Source organism: Meleagris gallopavo, chromosome 1 (assembly GCF_905368555.1).
Source record: "Meleagris gallopavo chromosome 1, MGAL_WU_HG_1.1, whole genome shotgun sequence".
NCBI classification, from domain to species: Eukaryota; Metazoa; Chordata; class Aves; order Galliformes; family Phasianidae; genus Meleagris; species Meleagris gallopavo.
In genome coordinates, this window is record NC_139404.1 from 86,547,884 (window position 1) to 86,564,160 (window position 16,277).

General features: G+C 53.1%; 2 protein-coding genes and 2 pseudogenes across 2 annotated transcripts; all 4 read right to left on the minus strand.

The window, feature by feature from the left end:
* Positions 1-2,322: 2,322 nt before the first annotated feature.
* LOC146545487 (uncharacterized) lies at positions 2,323-3,469 on the minus strand. Its single transcript, XM_085220722.1, is given in 2 exon segments — positions 2,323-3,001; positions 3,004-3,469. Coding segments are annotated over 2 exon segments (1,077 nt in total). The 3' UTR covers positions 2,323-2,390.
* A 1,274-nt stretch (positions 3,470-4,743) lies between these two features.
* LOC146545488 (uncharacterized) lies at positions 4,744-9,568 on the minus strand (annotated as a pseudogene).
* Positions 9,569-9,687: 119 nt separating this feature from the next.
* On the minus strand, positions 9,688-10,765 carry LOC146545489 (uncharacterized). The gene is given in 3 exon segments (XM_085216842.1): positions 9,688-10,298; positions 10,301-10,627; positions 10,630-10,765. Coding segments are annotated over 3 exon segments (1,074 nt in total).
* A 1,330-nt stretch (positions 10,766-12,095) lies between these two features.
* LOC146545490 (inositol 1,4,5-trisphosphate receptor-interacting protein-like 1) lies at positions 12,096-15,896 on the minus strand (annotated as a pseudogene).
* Between the last annotated feature and the right edge of the window lie 381 nt (positions 15,897-16,277).

The window sequence follows — 16,277 nt, forward strand, 5'->3', positions numbered from 1 at the left end:
CCCCCCCGGGTTTGGCAGAGGGGGGAAAAGGGAAAAATGGCACAAAAAAAAAAAAGGGGGGGGTTTCCCCCCGTTTTTGCTTACCTGGGCACATTTCATCCAGAAAAAGGGGATTTCTCCTTTTTCTACGCAGTCCTCCAGCCACACCGCCCCAAGCCTGTAGCGTCGCCTGGGGTTGTTGTAGCGAAAGTGCAGGATCCGGCATTTGTTCTTGTTGAACCTCATCCCACTGGATTCAGCCCAGCTCTCCCGCCTGTCCAGATCCCTCTGTATGGCCTCGCTACCCCCACGCAGATCCGCAATTCCAGCCAATTTGGTGAAATCTGAGACTTTACTGGATGAGCACTCGATGCCTTCATCCAGGTCCTCAAGAAAGATATCGCAGAGGACAGGCCCCCGGCACCGACCCATGCGGAACACCACTCACGACCAGTCGCCAGCTGGATTTAACTCCATTCACCCCACTCTCTGAGCCCGGCCGTCCAGCCAACTCCTTACCCAGCCACGAGTGTACCCATCCAAGCCTCGGGCTGCCAGCTTCCGCACGAGATTACTGTGGGAGAACGTGTCAAAGGCTTTGCTGAAGTCTTGGTAGACCACATCAACAGCCTTTCCCTCATCCCACAGATGGGTCACTAGATCATTGAAGGAGATCAGGTTGGTCAAACAGGACCTGCCCTTCATGTTACCATGCTGGCTAGGCTTGATCCCCCAGACATCCTGCACGTGCCGCATGATCTCCCTCAAGACAATCTGCTCCATAACCTTCCCTGGCACCGAGGTCAGGCTAACAGGCCTTTAGTTCCCCGGATCCTCCTTACGACCCTTCTTGTAAAAGGGAGTCACATTGGCAAGCCTCCAGTCTTCTGGGACCTCACCAGTCAACAAGGAGCGCTGATAGATGATGGAAAGCAGCTCAGTTATCACCTCCGCCAGTTCCCTCAGCACTCTCGGGTGGATCTCATCTGGCCCCGTAGACTTGGGGCAGTCCAGTTGGAGTAGTAGGTCTCTGACTGTTTCTTCCAGAATCACAGGGGGGTTAGCATGCTCCCCAGCCCAGATTACCAGGTCAGAGAGAGGTTTATCCTGAGGATAACTGGTCTGACTTTTAAAGACAGATGAAAAGAAGGCTTTCAGAACCTCCCCCTTTTTGCTTATCCTCAGTGGTCACATTCCCAGCCTCATCCAGAAAAGAGTGGATATTCTCCTTTGTCCTCCTCTTACTGTCAATGTATTTATAAAAGAGTTTCTTATTCCTTTTCACCCCAGCGGCCAGGTTAAATTCAAGCTGGGCTTTTGCCTTTCTGATTTCACCTCTACACATCTTAACGACTTCCTTGTATTCATTCTGAGTTGCCTGTCCCTCTTTCCACAGGCGGTAGGTAGATTCTTTTTTTCTCAGGGACCCTCAAGAATAGCTCCCTATTCATGCACGCTGGTCTTCTTCCCCGCCGGCTCATTTTGCAGCTCAGGGGGACTCCCTGCTCCTGCGCCCTTAAGACTTCCTTCTTGAAGAGCAACCAGCTCTCTTGGACCCCTTTACCCCGTAAGACTGAATGCCGGGGGACTCCCCCTATTAGTCTCCTGAAAAATTCAAAGTCCGCCCTCCGGAAGCCCAAGGGAGCAGTTTTACTATTCCCCCTCCAGGCTCCACCATGAATTGAGAAATCTATCATTTCATGGTCCCTCTGTCCAAGACAGCCTCCAACCTCCACATCTCCCACCAGACCTTCCTTGTTTGTGAACAGCAGGTCTAGGGGGGCATTTCCTCTCGCGGGCTCTCTGACCAGCTCCATCGGGAAGTTATCCTCTATGCACTCCAGAAACCTCTGGAAACTGCTTCTTCTGTGCTGTGCTGTACTCCCAGCATATGTCAGGGAAGTTAAAGTCCCCCATGAGGACAAGGGCTGGCGACTGTGCAGCTCGTGCCAGCTGCTTATAGAATACCTCGTCTGTCTCTTCATCCCGGTTTGGGGGTCTATAACAGACGCCCCCCAGGGTGCCAGTCTTGTCAGCCCTTCCTCTGATCTTTACCCAAAGGGATTCAACGTTATCGTCCCCAGCCACAATCTCAGTAGCATAAAAACATTCCCTAACGTAGAGAGCCACACCGCCACCCCGTCTTCCTTGCCCGTCCTTCCTGAAGAGTTTGTAGCCATCCATTGCAGCGCTCCAGTCATGGGAGCAATCTCACCACGTTTCTGTTTCGGCAACTAGGTCATAGTTTGCCTGCTGCACAATGGCTTCCAACTCTTCTTGCTTGTTGCCCATGCTGCGTGCATTAGTGTAGACGCACCTCAGCTGAGCCCCTCGCCTCTCACCTAATCCCAACACCACTTCCCCAGGCTGATCTCTAGTAGGCCTGGCTTTATCCCCTTCCCCCTTCCTATCTAGTTTAAAGCTCTCTCTACAAGTCCCGCCAGCTCCTGGGCAAGTATCCGTCTCCCTTTTGGAGACAGGCAATTCCCATCAGCAGACCTCAGGCCCGGTGCCGAGTAGACTGCCCCGTGAGCAAAGAACCCAAAATGTTTGCGCTTGCACCAGCCTCTCAGCCATGCATTTATAAGATGGCTTTTCCCGGTCATCTCAGTGTTTGTCCCTGCCACCAAGGGAATACTGGCAAACACTACTTGTATGCCCGCTCCATCAACTAACTTCCCCAGTCTCCTAAAATCATTGTTTATAATCCTCAGGCTTCTATCAGCGATCCCATTGCTGCCGGCCTGAACTATCAATAAAGGGTAATAACCAGAGGGGCGGATAAGGCTGGGGAGTTTTCTAGAAATATCCCTGACCCGGGCCGCAGGAAGGCAGCACACCTCCCTACGGGTAGGGGCACGCCGACATACTGGACCCTCTGTTCCTCTCAGAAGAGAGTTGCCTACAACTATCACCCTCCTTTCTTTCTTGGAGGAGGCAGTCTTCAAACGTGGAGCTGACCGCCTCACCTTAGGTAAGCTTGGTGGCAGTGCTCCCACGTCATCATCACTCACCACTCTGGTTTCAGGGGTTCATACCTGTTACAGAGAGGGACCAGAGGAACCCAGGTAGGTCGGGATAGGGGCTGCCTGCGACGCCAGGCTGAGACCTGCTGCCATTCCTCCTCTCCTCTCAAGCTGTCTCTTCCTGTTTGACTATGATGAGAGAAAGGGTCCATTACTCCCTCAGTCTGGGAAGTGCAAACTCTGCGCCTTTCTCGCAGAAGGTCACTCCACCAGTCAGTCTGCCGCTCGCCGTCTCTGATGGGCTGCAGTCTATCTACCTCCTCCCTAAGCTCCCCCACCAGGTTGAGCAGCTCGTCCAGCTGCTCACACCGCACGCAAGTGGCATCCTTCCCATCCCCCCCCGGCAGCAGCAGGCTGAGGCACTCCCGGCAGCCAGAGACCTGAACCGCCACATTTTTGAGCAGACCCTCTGTCTGGGTTTCCACAGTCTTTGCGTGGGAAGCACGTTTCCTGGTGAGGACCATGTTTGAAGTGGTGGCGTCAGGGCCTGTCAACAAGAGAGCAAGTCAACTGAGAAAAAGACGAGCACTCACCCGTACTGACACAAGACCCAGCCTCCACTCCCACTGCTGCCTACTTGAATGGGCAGTGCAGGCGGCCCTCACACACTGACTATCTCCACCCTAGGTGGTTAGAGCAGCTTTCCACACCTTCTGTGTTGTGTTGTGTGCTGTAGTTCCCGCCTCCCGGGTCTCATTTTATCCACACAGCAAATGGGCCAAGGTCAATCTCCAGAGTTAAAGAGCAGGCAGTGTCAGCTCTGCCCCTGTTGAGTCAAGGGCCCGCCCACAACCTGCCAGCCCAGGCTCCAAAAAAGTCTAAAAAAGAGCTTTTTTGGTTGCTTTTCTTGACTCCAGATCCCTTGCCCACCGATTTTTTACCTGCTTGAAGCTAGACTCTGTAGCAAATGACCGATGACTCGTGGTAAGTAGCTTGAATACTGCCACGAGGTGTCAGCTCCGCCCCTGGTGAGTCAGGAGCCCGCCCACAACCTGCCAGCTGCTAGCCCAGGCACAGCTGCTAGCCCACAGCACAGCACTACCGTCATAGAGCAGTAGCCCTATGACGCTAATAAGAAACAGTCTAAGAGGATTTCTTGATATTCTAGATGCTCTGAAGGATTGCCTGCAGACTTCCTCCCCATTTTAGAGCTGCAAATCAGGGGAAAAAATCACCCTCTCATATCATAAAAGGAAGCAATTGAGGTGTACTCCAGGCAGCAGCAGAAGTGCCACAGGACGTCATCCAGCCACAGGGGCAATTCCTCTTGCCCCAGGCTTCAGAGGCTACGGTTGAGAGGTGGCGAATCACAACCATCTTCAGGGCTTGGGCAAAAAGCTGTGCCCACCAGCAGACAACTGCAGGTCTGCAGACAGTTGAGGAAGAAGCTGGAGTGATGGGCATGCCTGGCCATATGCCTGGCAATCTGTATGTCCCCCTCAGCGCAGTTTTCTGGCTGCACCGTGCTGCTGGTGCAGCTGGCTTCACCCTATTCGATGCTCAACAAAGTTCCCGAGACATCAAGCTCCTCCTGCATCCTCATCTCAGTGGTACTGAGCATGTCTTGATGCTACTGAACATGCTCCTCCCTACCAGAAACAAAAGGCAGCTGCGGAAAAGAGCCTTAGCAATAAATAACAGATTGAAAAAAAGCCACGTTCAAAGCAGAACTAGTCTTAGGCGTTGATTTGTGTAGTAGACGCAAAAAAGAATACTCTTACACAAGGAGTGCTGGTGTTAACAATAGTATCCAATTTATTTAAATAAGAGAATTACATACTTTGAAAGAGAGAAATAGAAAAGATCACAGAAACGTATCCTGAGCCTACTCAATGCTCAGAAATGAGTCCGATTCATCAAGCTGCACCCCAAGAGTCATCGGGATGTTGAAGGTATAGCTGGAGGGGTGATCAGCTGGATCTTGCCTGAGTGGCTGGAGGGCTGCAGCTCCAGGCGGCAGTCACGCGACTGAGGCAGACGCCTCCAGGCTGCTTTCACCTGGTCCTGGAGCCAGAGCCGCTTTTCTCCACGTGCACATAGGAGCCCGTGCAGAAGGTGTCGAGCAAGCTGGGCTCCTGCTTGTCTCTCAGCTCCTCCTGATCGTGGTGCAGAAAGCAGAGCATGTCCCCCAGCAGCCGCTCCCTCGTGCAGGTGCACACCAGCTGCACGCGCAGACAGGACTTGCTTATCGCTGTCTCCTCCATGTCGCCCAGGTCCACATGGAAGGTGTGCCCGGGAGGAGGCCTCACGGGCACGAGCAGGGCGGTAGATGACGTTGTCATAGAGGGTGCTCCATTCTTCACAGACCCTGCAGACCCCGATGGCCGGCTGCAGCCGGGGCGTGAAGCTGTGGCAGGTTTGTTCCTCGGCAGGCACGCAGAAGGTCATCCACCGGCTCCATCAGGCTGGCACTTGTCGGCCATGTACGGTGCTGGCCACTCGGTGCTGTCGGCCCAAACTCTGCCCAGGTCCCATGTCTCATCTGAGTCACTGTCCTCTTCCTCATTGTCGTCCTCCTCCTTGTTTCTGGACCTTTTCAGGCTGCTGCTGATACAGGCCAGCGTACGTGCCACTTTTGTGCGGAAGAAGAAGGGCTTAAGGAAGACAACAAGGATCGCAGCACAGATCCAAGTAATGCTGCTGCTCCGTGGCAAATACTGCGTCTTCCTCACGCACCAAATGAGGCCAAAGAACAGGATAAAGACTCCGGGAAAGGCCCAGATGTGCCAGTGCCGGAGGGCAGCAAGGAGCGGGGCTCCCTTGGCCACCCAGTTCTGCCATTGCTTCCACTGCACCGTCTTGGTCAGCAGCTGAGCATATGCAGCTGAACCTGCTCATACATATTGCCACACGTCAGGTGAATTGCCAGACGGATGATTCCCATAAAGGCCAGGGCGATGAAGACCTTCCGAGCCACTTGCATGAGGAAGATGAAGGTCTTAAGGAAGACAACAAGGATCGCAGCACAGATCCAAATAATAATGCTGCTCCCTGGCAAATCTTGCGTCTTCCTCACGCACCACATGAGGCCAAAGAACAGGATAAGGACTCCGGGGAAGGCCCAGATGTGCCAGTGCTGAAAGGCAGCAAGGAGCTGAGCCATGTCCCGACTCAGCTGCTCCACAAGCATATTGCCACGCATGAGGTGAATCCCCAGAAGGGTAATTCCTATGAATGCCAGAGTGATGAACACCACCCGAGCCATAGCCGCTAGCCACTAGCAGGTGCGTACCGCACTCACTGAAGGCCTAGGGCAAAGTGCCACAGCGCTGCCTCTCTTACAGCTCCTGACATCCCCAGCCCACCCTCCATTGTGACCTGTCTGCATGCTGTCACAAACACGGCCACATCACTGCACGCTGTCACAAACACGGCCACATCACTGCACGCTGTCACAAAAACGGCCACATCACTGCATGTTAGATTAGACTGGTAGCATGATCCGTGTGCCATGCCTCACTGGCGGAGCAGTACTGCAGAAGTATGAACAGGAATGCTGCCAACTTACACTCTAATGGTGGCTACAACTTAGGGGCAAGGGCTTTTCAGCTTAGTGCATGGAAAAAAGTCACTGTTAATCTAGGAAATTCAGCACCTATCTAAGCCGAAAGCCAAAGGGAAACTGTAGAACATTCCTTATGTTTTCCACTAGTTGGCTAAAGAATTAATGTCCATAACATACCAAGAAGTCTGCCAATGAAAATGTAAAGCTGAACAATGAAAAACTGACAAAAGAAACAGAGAATCATAGAATCACCAAGGTTGGAAAAGACCTGAAAGATCATCCAGTCCAACTGTTCACCTATTACCAATAGCTCCCACTAAACCATGTTCCTCCACACAACTTCCAGTCTTTCCTTGAACACCCCCAGGGTCGGTGACTCCACCACCCCCCGGCAGTCCTTTCCCGTGCCTGACCACCCTTTCTGAAAAGTAATACTTCCTAAGGTCCAGCTTGAATCTCCCCTGCCGTAGCTTGAAACCATTCCCTCTCGTCCTATCACTAAAGACACGAGAGAAGAGGCTGACCCCCAGCTCACTACAACCTCCCTTCAGGAAGTTATAGAGAGCAATGAGGTCTCCCCTGAGCCTCCTCTTCTCCAGGCTGAACATTCCCACCTCCTTCAGCCTCTCCTCATATGGCCTGTGTTCCAGACCCCTCACCAGCTTTCTTGCCCTCCTTTGAGCACGGTCCAGGGCCTCAATGTCTTTCTGGCAGTGAGGGGCCCAAAACTGGACGCAGTACTCAAGGTGTGGCCTCACTAGTGCTGAGTACAGGGGAAAAATCACCTCTCTGCTCCTGCTGGCAACACTGTTTCTGATGCAAGCCAGGATGCCATTGGCCTTCTTGGCCACCTGGGCACACTGTGGGCTCATGTGCAGCCGAGCATCAATCAATACCCCCAGGTCCATTTCCTCTACGCAGTCCTCCAGCCACACCGCCCCAAGCCTGTAGCGTCGCCTGGGGTTGTTGTAGCCGAAGTGCAGGACCCGGCATTTGGTTTTGTTGAACCTCATCCCACTGGCTTCAGCCCAGCTCTCCAGCCTGTCCAGATCCCTCTGTATGGCCTCGCTACCCCCGGGCAGATCCGCACTTCCAGCCAATTTGGTGTCATCTGAGAATTTACTGGGGGTGCACTCGATGCCTTCATCCAGGTCATCAATAAAGATATCGAAGAGGACAGGCCCCCGGCACCGACCCCTGCGGAACACCACTCACGACCAGTCGCCAGCTGGATTTAACTCCATTCACCCCACTCTCTGAGCCCGGCCGTCCAGCCAACTCCTTACCCAGCCAAGAGTGTACCCATCCAAGCCTCGGGCTGCCAGCTTCCGCAAGAGAATACTGTGGGGGACAGTGTCAAAGGCTTTGCTGAAGTCTAGGTAGACCACATCAACAGCCTTTCCCTCATCCACCAGATGGGTCACTAGATCATAGAAGGAGATCAGGTTGGTCAAACAGGACCTGCCCTTCATGAACCCATGCTGGCTAGGCCTGATCCCCCAGTCATCCTGCACGTGCCGCATGATCTCCCTCAAGACAATCTGCTCCATAACCTTCCCTGGCTCCGAGGTCAGGCTAACAAGCCTGTAGTTCCCCGATCCTCCTTACGTCCCTTCTTGTAAATGGGAGTCACATTGGCAAGCCTCCAGTCTTCTGGGACCTCACCAGTCAACAAGGAGCGCTGATAGATGATGGAAAGCAGCTCAGCTATCACCTCCGCCAGTTCCCTCAGCACTCTCGGGTGGATCTCATCTGGCCCCGTAGACTTGTGGCAGTCCAGTTGGAGTAGTAGGTCTCTGACTGTTTCTTCCAGAATCACAGTGGGGTTTGCATGCTCCCCAGCCCAGATTACCAGGTCAGAGAGAGGAGTATCCTTAGGATAACTGGTCTGACTTTTAAAGACAGATGTAAAGAAGGCATTCAGAACCTCCGCCTTTTTGCTTATCCTCAGTGGTCACATTCCCAGCCTCATCCAGCAAAGAGTGGATATTCTCCTTTGTCCTCCTCTTACTGTCAATGTATTTATAAAAGAGTTTCTTATTCCTTTTCACCCCAGCGGCCAGGTTAAATTCAAGCTGGGCTTTTGCCTTTCTGATTTCACCTCTACACATCGTAACGACTTCCTTGTATTCATTTTGAGTTGCCTGTCCCTCTTTCCACAGGCGGTAGGTAGATTCTCTTTTTCTCACGGAGCCTCAAGAATAGCTCCCTATTCATGCACGCTGGGCTTCTTCCCCGCCGGCTCATTTTGCAGCTCAGGGGGACTGCCTGTTCCTGCGCCCTTAAGACTTCCTTCTTGAAGAGCAACCAGCTCTCTTGGACCCCTTTACTCGCTAAGACTGAATGCCAGGGGACTCCCCCTATTAGTCTCCTGAACAATTCAAAGTCCGCCCTCCGGAAGTCCAAGGGAGCAGTTTTACTATTCCCCCTCCAGGCTCCACCATGAATTGAGAAATCTATCATTTCATGGTCCCTCTGTCCAAGACAGCCTCCAACCCCCACATCTCCCACCAGACCTTCCTTGTTTGTGAAAAGCAGGGCTAGTGGGGCAGTTCCTCTCGCGGGCTCTCTGACCAGCTGGATCAGGAAGTTATCCTCTATGCACTCCAGAAACCTCTGGAAACTGCTTCTTCTGTGCTGTGCTGTACTCCCAGCATATGTCAGGGAAGTTCAAGTCCCCCATGAGGACAAGGGCTGGCGACTGTGCAGCTCGTGCCAGCTGCTTATAGAATACCTCGTCTGTCTCTTCATCCCGGTTTGGAGGTCTATAACAGACGCCCACCAGGGTGCCAGTCTTGTCAGCCCTTCCTCTGATCTTTACCCAAAGGGATTCAACGTTATCGTCCCCAGCCACAATCTCAGTAGCATAAAAGCATTCCCTAACGTAGAGAGCCACACCGCCACCCCGTCTTCCTTGCCTGTCCTTCCTGAAGATTTTGTAGCCATCCATTGCAGCGCTCCAGTCATGGGAGCAATCTCACCACGTTTCCGTTACGGCAACTAGGTCATAGTTTGCCTGCTGCACAATGGCTTCCAACTCTTCTTGCTTGTTGCCCATGCTGCGTGCATTAGTGTAGACGCACCTCAGCTGAGCCCCTCGCCTCTCACCTAATCCCAACACCACTTCCCCAGGCTGATCTCTAGAAGGCCTGGCTTTATCCCCTTCCCCCTTCCTATCTAGTTTAAAGCTCTCTCTACAATCCCCGCCAGCTCCTGGGCAAGTATCCGTCTCCCTTTTGGAGACAGGCAATTCCCATCAGCAGACCTCAGGCCAGGTGCCGAGTAGACTGCCCCGTGATCAAAGAACCCAAAATGTTTGCGCTTGCACCAGCCTCCCAGCCATGCATTTATAAGATGGCTTTTCCTGGTCATCTCAGTGTTTGTCCCTGCCACCAAGGGAATACGGGCAAACACTACTTGTATGCCCGCTCCATCAACTAACTTCCCCAGTCTCCTAAAATCATTGTTTATAATCCTCGGGCTTCTATCAGCGATCCCTTTGCTGCCGGCCTGAACTATCAATAAAGGGTAATAACCAGAGGGGCGGATAAGGCTGGGGAGTTTTCTAGAAATATCCCTGACCCGGGCCGCGGGAAGGCAGCACACCTCCCTACGGGTAGGGTCACGCCGACATACTGGACCCTCTGTTCCTCTCAGAAGAGAGTTGCCTACAACTATCACCCTCCTTTCTTTCTTGGAGGAGGCAGTCTTCAAACGTGGAGCTGACCGCCTCACCTTAGGTAAGCTTGGTGGCAGTGCTCCCACGTCATCATCACTCACCACTCTGGTTTCAGGGCTTCATACCTGTTACAGAGAGGGACCAGAGGAACCGAGGTAGGTGGGGATAGGGGTTCCCTGCGACGCCAGGCTGAGACCTGCTGCCATTCCTCCTCTCCTCTCAAGCTATCTCTTCCTGTTTGACTATGATGAGAGAAAGGGTCCATTACTCCCTCAGTCTGGGAAGTGCAAACTCTGCGCCTTTCTCGCAGAGAGTCACTCCACCAGTCAGTCTGCCGCTCGCAGTCTCTGATGGTCTGCAGTCTATCTACCTCCTCCCTAAGCTCCACCACCAGGTTGAGCAGCTCGTCCAGCTGCTCACACCGCACGCAAGTGGCACCCTTCCCATCCTCCCCGGCAGCAGCAGGCTGAGGCACTCCCGGCAGCCAAAAACCTGAACCGCCACATTATTGAGCAGAACCCCTGTCTGGGTTGCCACAGTCTTTGCGTGGGAAGCACGTTTCCTGGTGAGGACCATGTTTGAAGTGGTGGCGTCAGGGCCTGTCAACAAGAGAGCAAGTCAACTGAGAAAAAGACGAGCACTCACCCGTACTGACACAAGACACAGCCTCCACTCCCACTGCTGCCTACTTGAATGGGGAGTGCAGGCGGCCCTCACACACTGACTATCTCCACCCTAGGTGGTTTGAGCAGCTTTCCACACCTTCTGTGTTGTGTTGTGTGCTGTAGTTCCCGCCTCCCGGGTCTCATTTTATCCACACAGCAAATGGGCCAAGCTCCAGAGATAAAGAGCAGGCAGTGCCCGCTCTGCCCCTGTTGAGTCAAGAGCCCGCCCACAACCTGCCAGCCCAGGCTCCAAAAAAGTCTAAAAAAGAGCTTTTTTGGTTGCTTTTCTTGACTCCAGATCCCTTGCCCACCGCAGTTTTACCTGCTTGAAGCTAGACTCTGTAGCAAATGACCGATGACTCGTGGTAAGTAGCTTGAATACTGCCACGAGGTGTCAGCTCCGCCCCTGGTGAGTCAGGAGCCCGCCCACAACCTGCCAGCTGCTAGCCCAGGCACAGCTGCTAGCCCACAGCACAGCACTACCGTCATAGAGCAGTAGCCCTATGACGCTAATAAGAAACAGTCTAAGAGGATTTCTTGATATTCTAGATGCTCTGAAGGATTGCCTGCAGACTTCCTCCCCATTTTAGAGCTGCAAATCAGGGAAAAAATCACCCTCTCATATCATAAAAGGAAGCAATTGAGGTGTACTCCAGGCAGCAGCAAAAATGCCACAGGACGTCATCCAGCCACAGGGGCAATTCCTCCTGCTCCAGGCTTCAGAGGCTACGGTTGAGAGGTGGCGAATCACAACCATCTTCAGGGCTTGGGCAAAAAGCTGTGCCCACCAGCAGACAACTGCAGGTCTGCAGACAGTTGAGGAAGAAGCTGGAGTGATGGGCATGCCTGGCCATATGCCTGGCAATCTGTATGTCCTCCTCAGCGCAGTTTTCTGGCTGCACCGTGCTGCTGGTGCAGCTGGCTTCAGCCTATTCGATGCTCAACAAAGTTCCCGAGACATCAAGCTCCTCCTGCATCCTCATCTCAGTGGTACTGAGCATGTCTTGATGCTACTGAACATGCTCCTACCTACCAGAAACAAAAGGCAGCTGCGGAAAAGAGCCTTAGCAATAAATAACAGATTGAAAAAAAGCCACGTTCAAAGCAGTTGATTTGTGTAGTAGACGCAAAAAAGAATACTCTTACACAAGGAGTGCTGGTGTTAACAATAGTATCCAATTTATTTAAATAAGAGAATTACATACTTTTAAAGAGAGAAATAGAAAAGATCACAGAAACGTATCCTGAGCCTACTCAATGCTCAGAAATGAGTCCGATTCATCAAGCTGCACCCCAAGAGTCATCGGGATGTTGAAGGTATAGCTGGAGGGGGTGATCAGCTGGATCTTGCCTGAGTGGCTGGAGGGCTGCAGCTCCAGGCGGCAATCACGCGACTGAGGCAGACGCCTCCAGGCTGCTTTCACCTGGTCCTGGAGCCAGAGCCGCTTTTCTCCACGTGCACATAGGAGCCCGTGCAGAAGGTGTCGAGCAAGCTGGGCTCCTGCTTGTCTCTCAGCTCCTCCTGATCGTGGTGCAGAAAGCAGAGCATGTCCCCCAGCAGCCGCTCCCTCGTGCAGGTGCACACCAGCTGCACGCGCAGACAGGACTTGCTTATCGCTGTCTCCTCCACGTCGCCCAGGTCCACATGGAAGGTGTGCCCGGGAGGAGGCCTCACGGGCACGAGCAGGGCGGTAGATGATGTTGTCATAGAGGGTGCTCCATTCTTCACAGACCCTGCAGACCCCGATGGCCGGCTGCAGCCGGGGCGTGAAGCTGTGGCAGGTTTTTTCCTCGGCAGGCACGCAGAAGGTCATCCACCGGCTCCATCAGGCTGGCACTTGTCACCATGTAGGGTGCTGGCCACTCGGTGCTGTCGGCCCAAACTCTGCCCAGGTCCCTTGTCTCATCTGAGTCACTGTCCTCTTCCTCATTGTCGTCCTCCTCCTTGTTTCTGGACCTTTTCAGGCTGCTGCTGATACAGGCCAGCGTACGTGCCACTTTTGTGCGGAAGAAGAAGGGCTTAAGGAAGACAACAAGGATCGCAGCACAGATCCAAGTAATGCTGCTGCTCCGTGGCAAATACTGCGTCTTCCTCACGCACCAAATGAGGCCAAAGAAACGGAAAAAGACTCCGGGAAAAGCCCAGATGTGCCAGTGCCGGAGGGCAGCAAGGAGCGGGGCTCCCTTGGCCACCCAGTTCTGCCATTGCTTCCTCTGCACCGTCTTGGTCAGCAGCTGAGCATATGCAGCTGAACCTGCTCATACATATTGCCACACGTCAGGTGAATTGCCAGACGGATGATTCCCATAAAGGCCAGGGCGATGAAGACCTTCCGAGCCACTTGCATGAGGAAGATGAAGGTCTTAAGGAAGACAACAAGGATCGCAGCACAGATCCAAATAATAATGCTGCTCCCTGGCAAATCTTGCGTCTTCCTCACGCACCACATGAGGCCAAAGAACAGGATAAGGACTCCGGGGAAGGCCCAGATGTGCCAGTGCTGAAAGGCAGCAAGGAGCTGAGCCATGTCCCGACTCAGCTGCTCCACAAGCATATTGCCACGCATGAGGTGAATCCCCAGAAGGGTAATTCCTATGAATGCCAGAGTGATGAACACCACCCGAGCCATAGCCGCTAGCCACTAGCAGGTGCGTACCGCACTCACTGAAGGCCTAGGGCAAAGTGCCACAGCGCTGCCTCTCTTACAGCTCCTGACATCCCCAGCCCACCCTCCATTGTGACCTGTCTGCATGCTGTCACAAACACGGCCACATCACTGCACGCTGTCACAAACACGGCCACATCACTGCACGCTGTCACAAACACGGCCACATCACTGCATGTTAGATTAGATTGGTAGCATGATCCGTGTGCCATGCCTCACTGGCGGACCAGTACTGCAGAAGTATGAACAGGAATGCTGCCAACTTACACTCTAATGGTGGCTACAACTTAGGGGCAAGGGCTTTTCAGCTTAGTGCATGGAAAAAAGTCACTGTTAATCTAGGAAATTCAGCACCTATCTAAGCCGAAAGCCAAAGGGAAACTGTAGAACATTCCTTATGTTTTCCACTAGTTGGCTAAAGAATTAATGTCCATAACATACCAAGAAGTCTGCCAATGAAAATGTAAAGCTGAACAATGAAAAACTGACAAAAGAATCAGAGAATCATAGAATCACCAAGGTTGGAAAAGACCTGAAAGATCATCCAGTCCAAATGTTCACCTATTACCAATAGCTCCCACTAAACCATGTTCCTCCACACAACTTCCAGTCTTTCCTTGAACACCCCCCGGGTCGGTGACTCCACCACCTCCCGGCAGTCCATTCCCGTGCCTGACCACCCTTTCTGAAAAGTAATACTTCCTAATGTCCAGCTTGAATCTCCCCTGCCGTAGCTTGAAACCCTTCCCTCTCGTCCTATCACTAACGACACGAGAGAAGAGGCTGACCCCCAGCTCACTACAACCTCCCTTCAGGAAGTTATAGAGAGCAATGAGGTCTCCCCTGAGCCTCCTCTTCTCCAGGCTGAACATTCCCACCTCCTTCAGCCTCTCCTCATATGGCCTGTGTTCCAGACCCCTCACCAGCTTTCTTGCCCTCCTTTGAGCACGGTCCAGGGCCTCAATGTCTTTCTGGCAGTGAGGGGCCCAAAACTGGACGCAGTACTCAAGGTGTGGCCTCACTAGTGCTGAGTACAGGGGAACAATCACCTCTCTGCTCCTGCTGGCAACACTGTTTCTGATGCAAGCCAGGATGCCATTGGCCTTCTTGGCCACCTGGGCACACTGTCGGCTCATGTGCAGCCGAGCATCAATCAATACCCCCAGGTCCATTTCCTCTACGCAGTCCTCCAGCCACACCGCCCCAAGCCTGTAGCGTCGCCTGGGGTTTTTGTAGCCGAAGTGCAGGACCCGGGATTTGGTCTTGTTGAACCTCATCCCACTGGCTTCAGCCCAGCTCTCCAGCCTGTCCAGATCCCTCTGTATGGCCTCGCTACCCCCACGCAGATCCGCACTTCCAGCCAATTTGGTGTCATCTGAGAATTTACTGAGGGTGCACTCGATGCCTTCATCCAGGTCATCAATAAAGATATCGAAGAGGACAGGGCCCCCGCACCGACCCCTGCGGAACACCACTCACGACCAGTCGCCAGCTGGATTTAACTCCATTCACCCCACTCTCTGAGCCCGGCCGTCCAGCCAACTCCTTACCCAGCCAAAAGTGTACCCATCCAAGCCTCGGGGTGCCAGCTTCCGCAAGAGAATACTGTGGGGGACAGTGTCAAAGGCTTTGCTGAAGTCTAGGTAGACCACATCAACAGCCTTTCCCTCATCCACCAGATGGGTCACTAGATCATAGAAGGAGATCAGGTTGGTCAAACAGGACCTGCCCTTCATGAACCCATGCTGGCTAGGCCTGATCCCCCAGTCACCCTGCACGTGCCGCATGATCTCCCTCAAGACAATCTGCTCCATAACCTTCCCTGGCACCGAGGTCAGGCTAACAGGCCTGTAGTTCCCCGGATCCTCCTTACGACCCTTCTTGTAAAGGGGAGTCACATTGGCAAGCCTCCATTCTTCTGGGACCTCACCATTCAACAAGGAGCGCTGATAGATGATGGAAAGCAGCTCAGCTATCACCTCCGCCAGTTCCCTCAGCACTCTCGGGTGGATCTCATCTGGCCCCGTAGACTTGTGGCAGTCCAGTTGGAGTAGTAGGTCTCTGACTGTTTCTTCCAGAATCACAGTGGGGTTAGCATGCTCCCCAGCCCAGATTACCAGGTCAGAGAGAGGAGTACCCTGAGGATAACTGGTCTGACTTTTAAAGACAGATGTAAAGAAGGCATTCAGAACCTCCGCCTTTTTGCTTATCCTCAGTGGTCACATTCCCAGCCTCATCCAGCAAAGAGTGGATATTCTCCTTTGCCCTCCTCTTACTGTCAATGTATTTATAAAAGAGTTTCTTTTTCCTTTTCACCCCAGCGGCCAGGTTAAATTCAAGCTGGGCTTTTGCCTTTCTGATTTCACCTCTACACATCGTAACGACTTCCTTGTATTCATTCTGAGTTGCCTGTCCCTCTTTCCACGGGCGGTAGGTAGATTCTCTTTTTCTCACGGAGCCTCAAGAATAGCTCCCTATCCATGCACGCTGGTCTTCTTCCCCCCCGGCTCATTTTGCAGCTCAGGGGGACTGCCTGCTCCTGCGCCCTTAAAACTTCCTTCTTGAAGAGCAACCAGCTCTCTTGGACCCCTTTACTCGCTAAGACTGAATGCCAGGGGACTCCCCCTATTAGCCTCCTGAACAATTCAAAGTCCGCCCTCCGGAAGCCCAAGGGAGCAGTTTTACTATTCCCCCTCCGGGCTCCACCATGAATTGAGAAATCTATCATTTCATGGTCCCTCTGTCCAAGACAGCCTC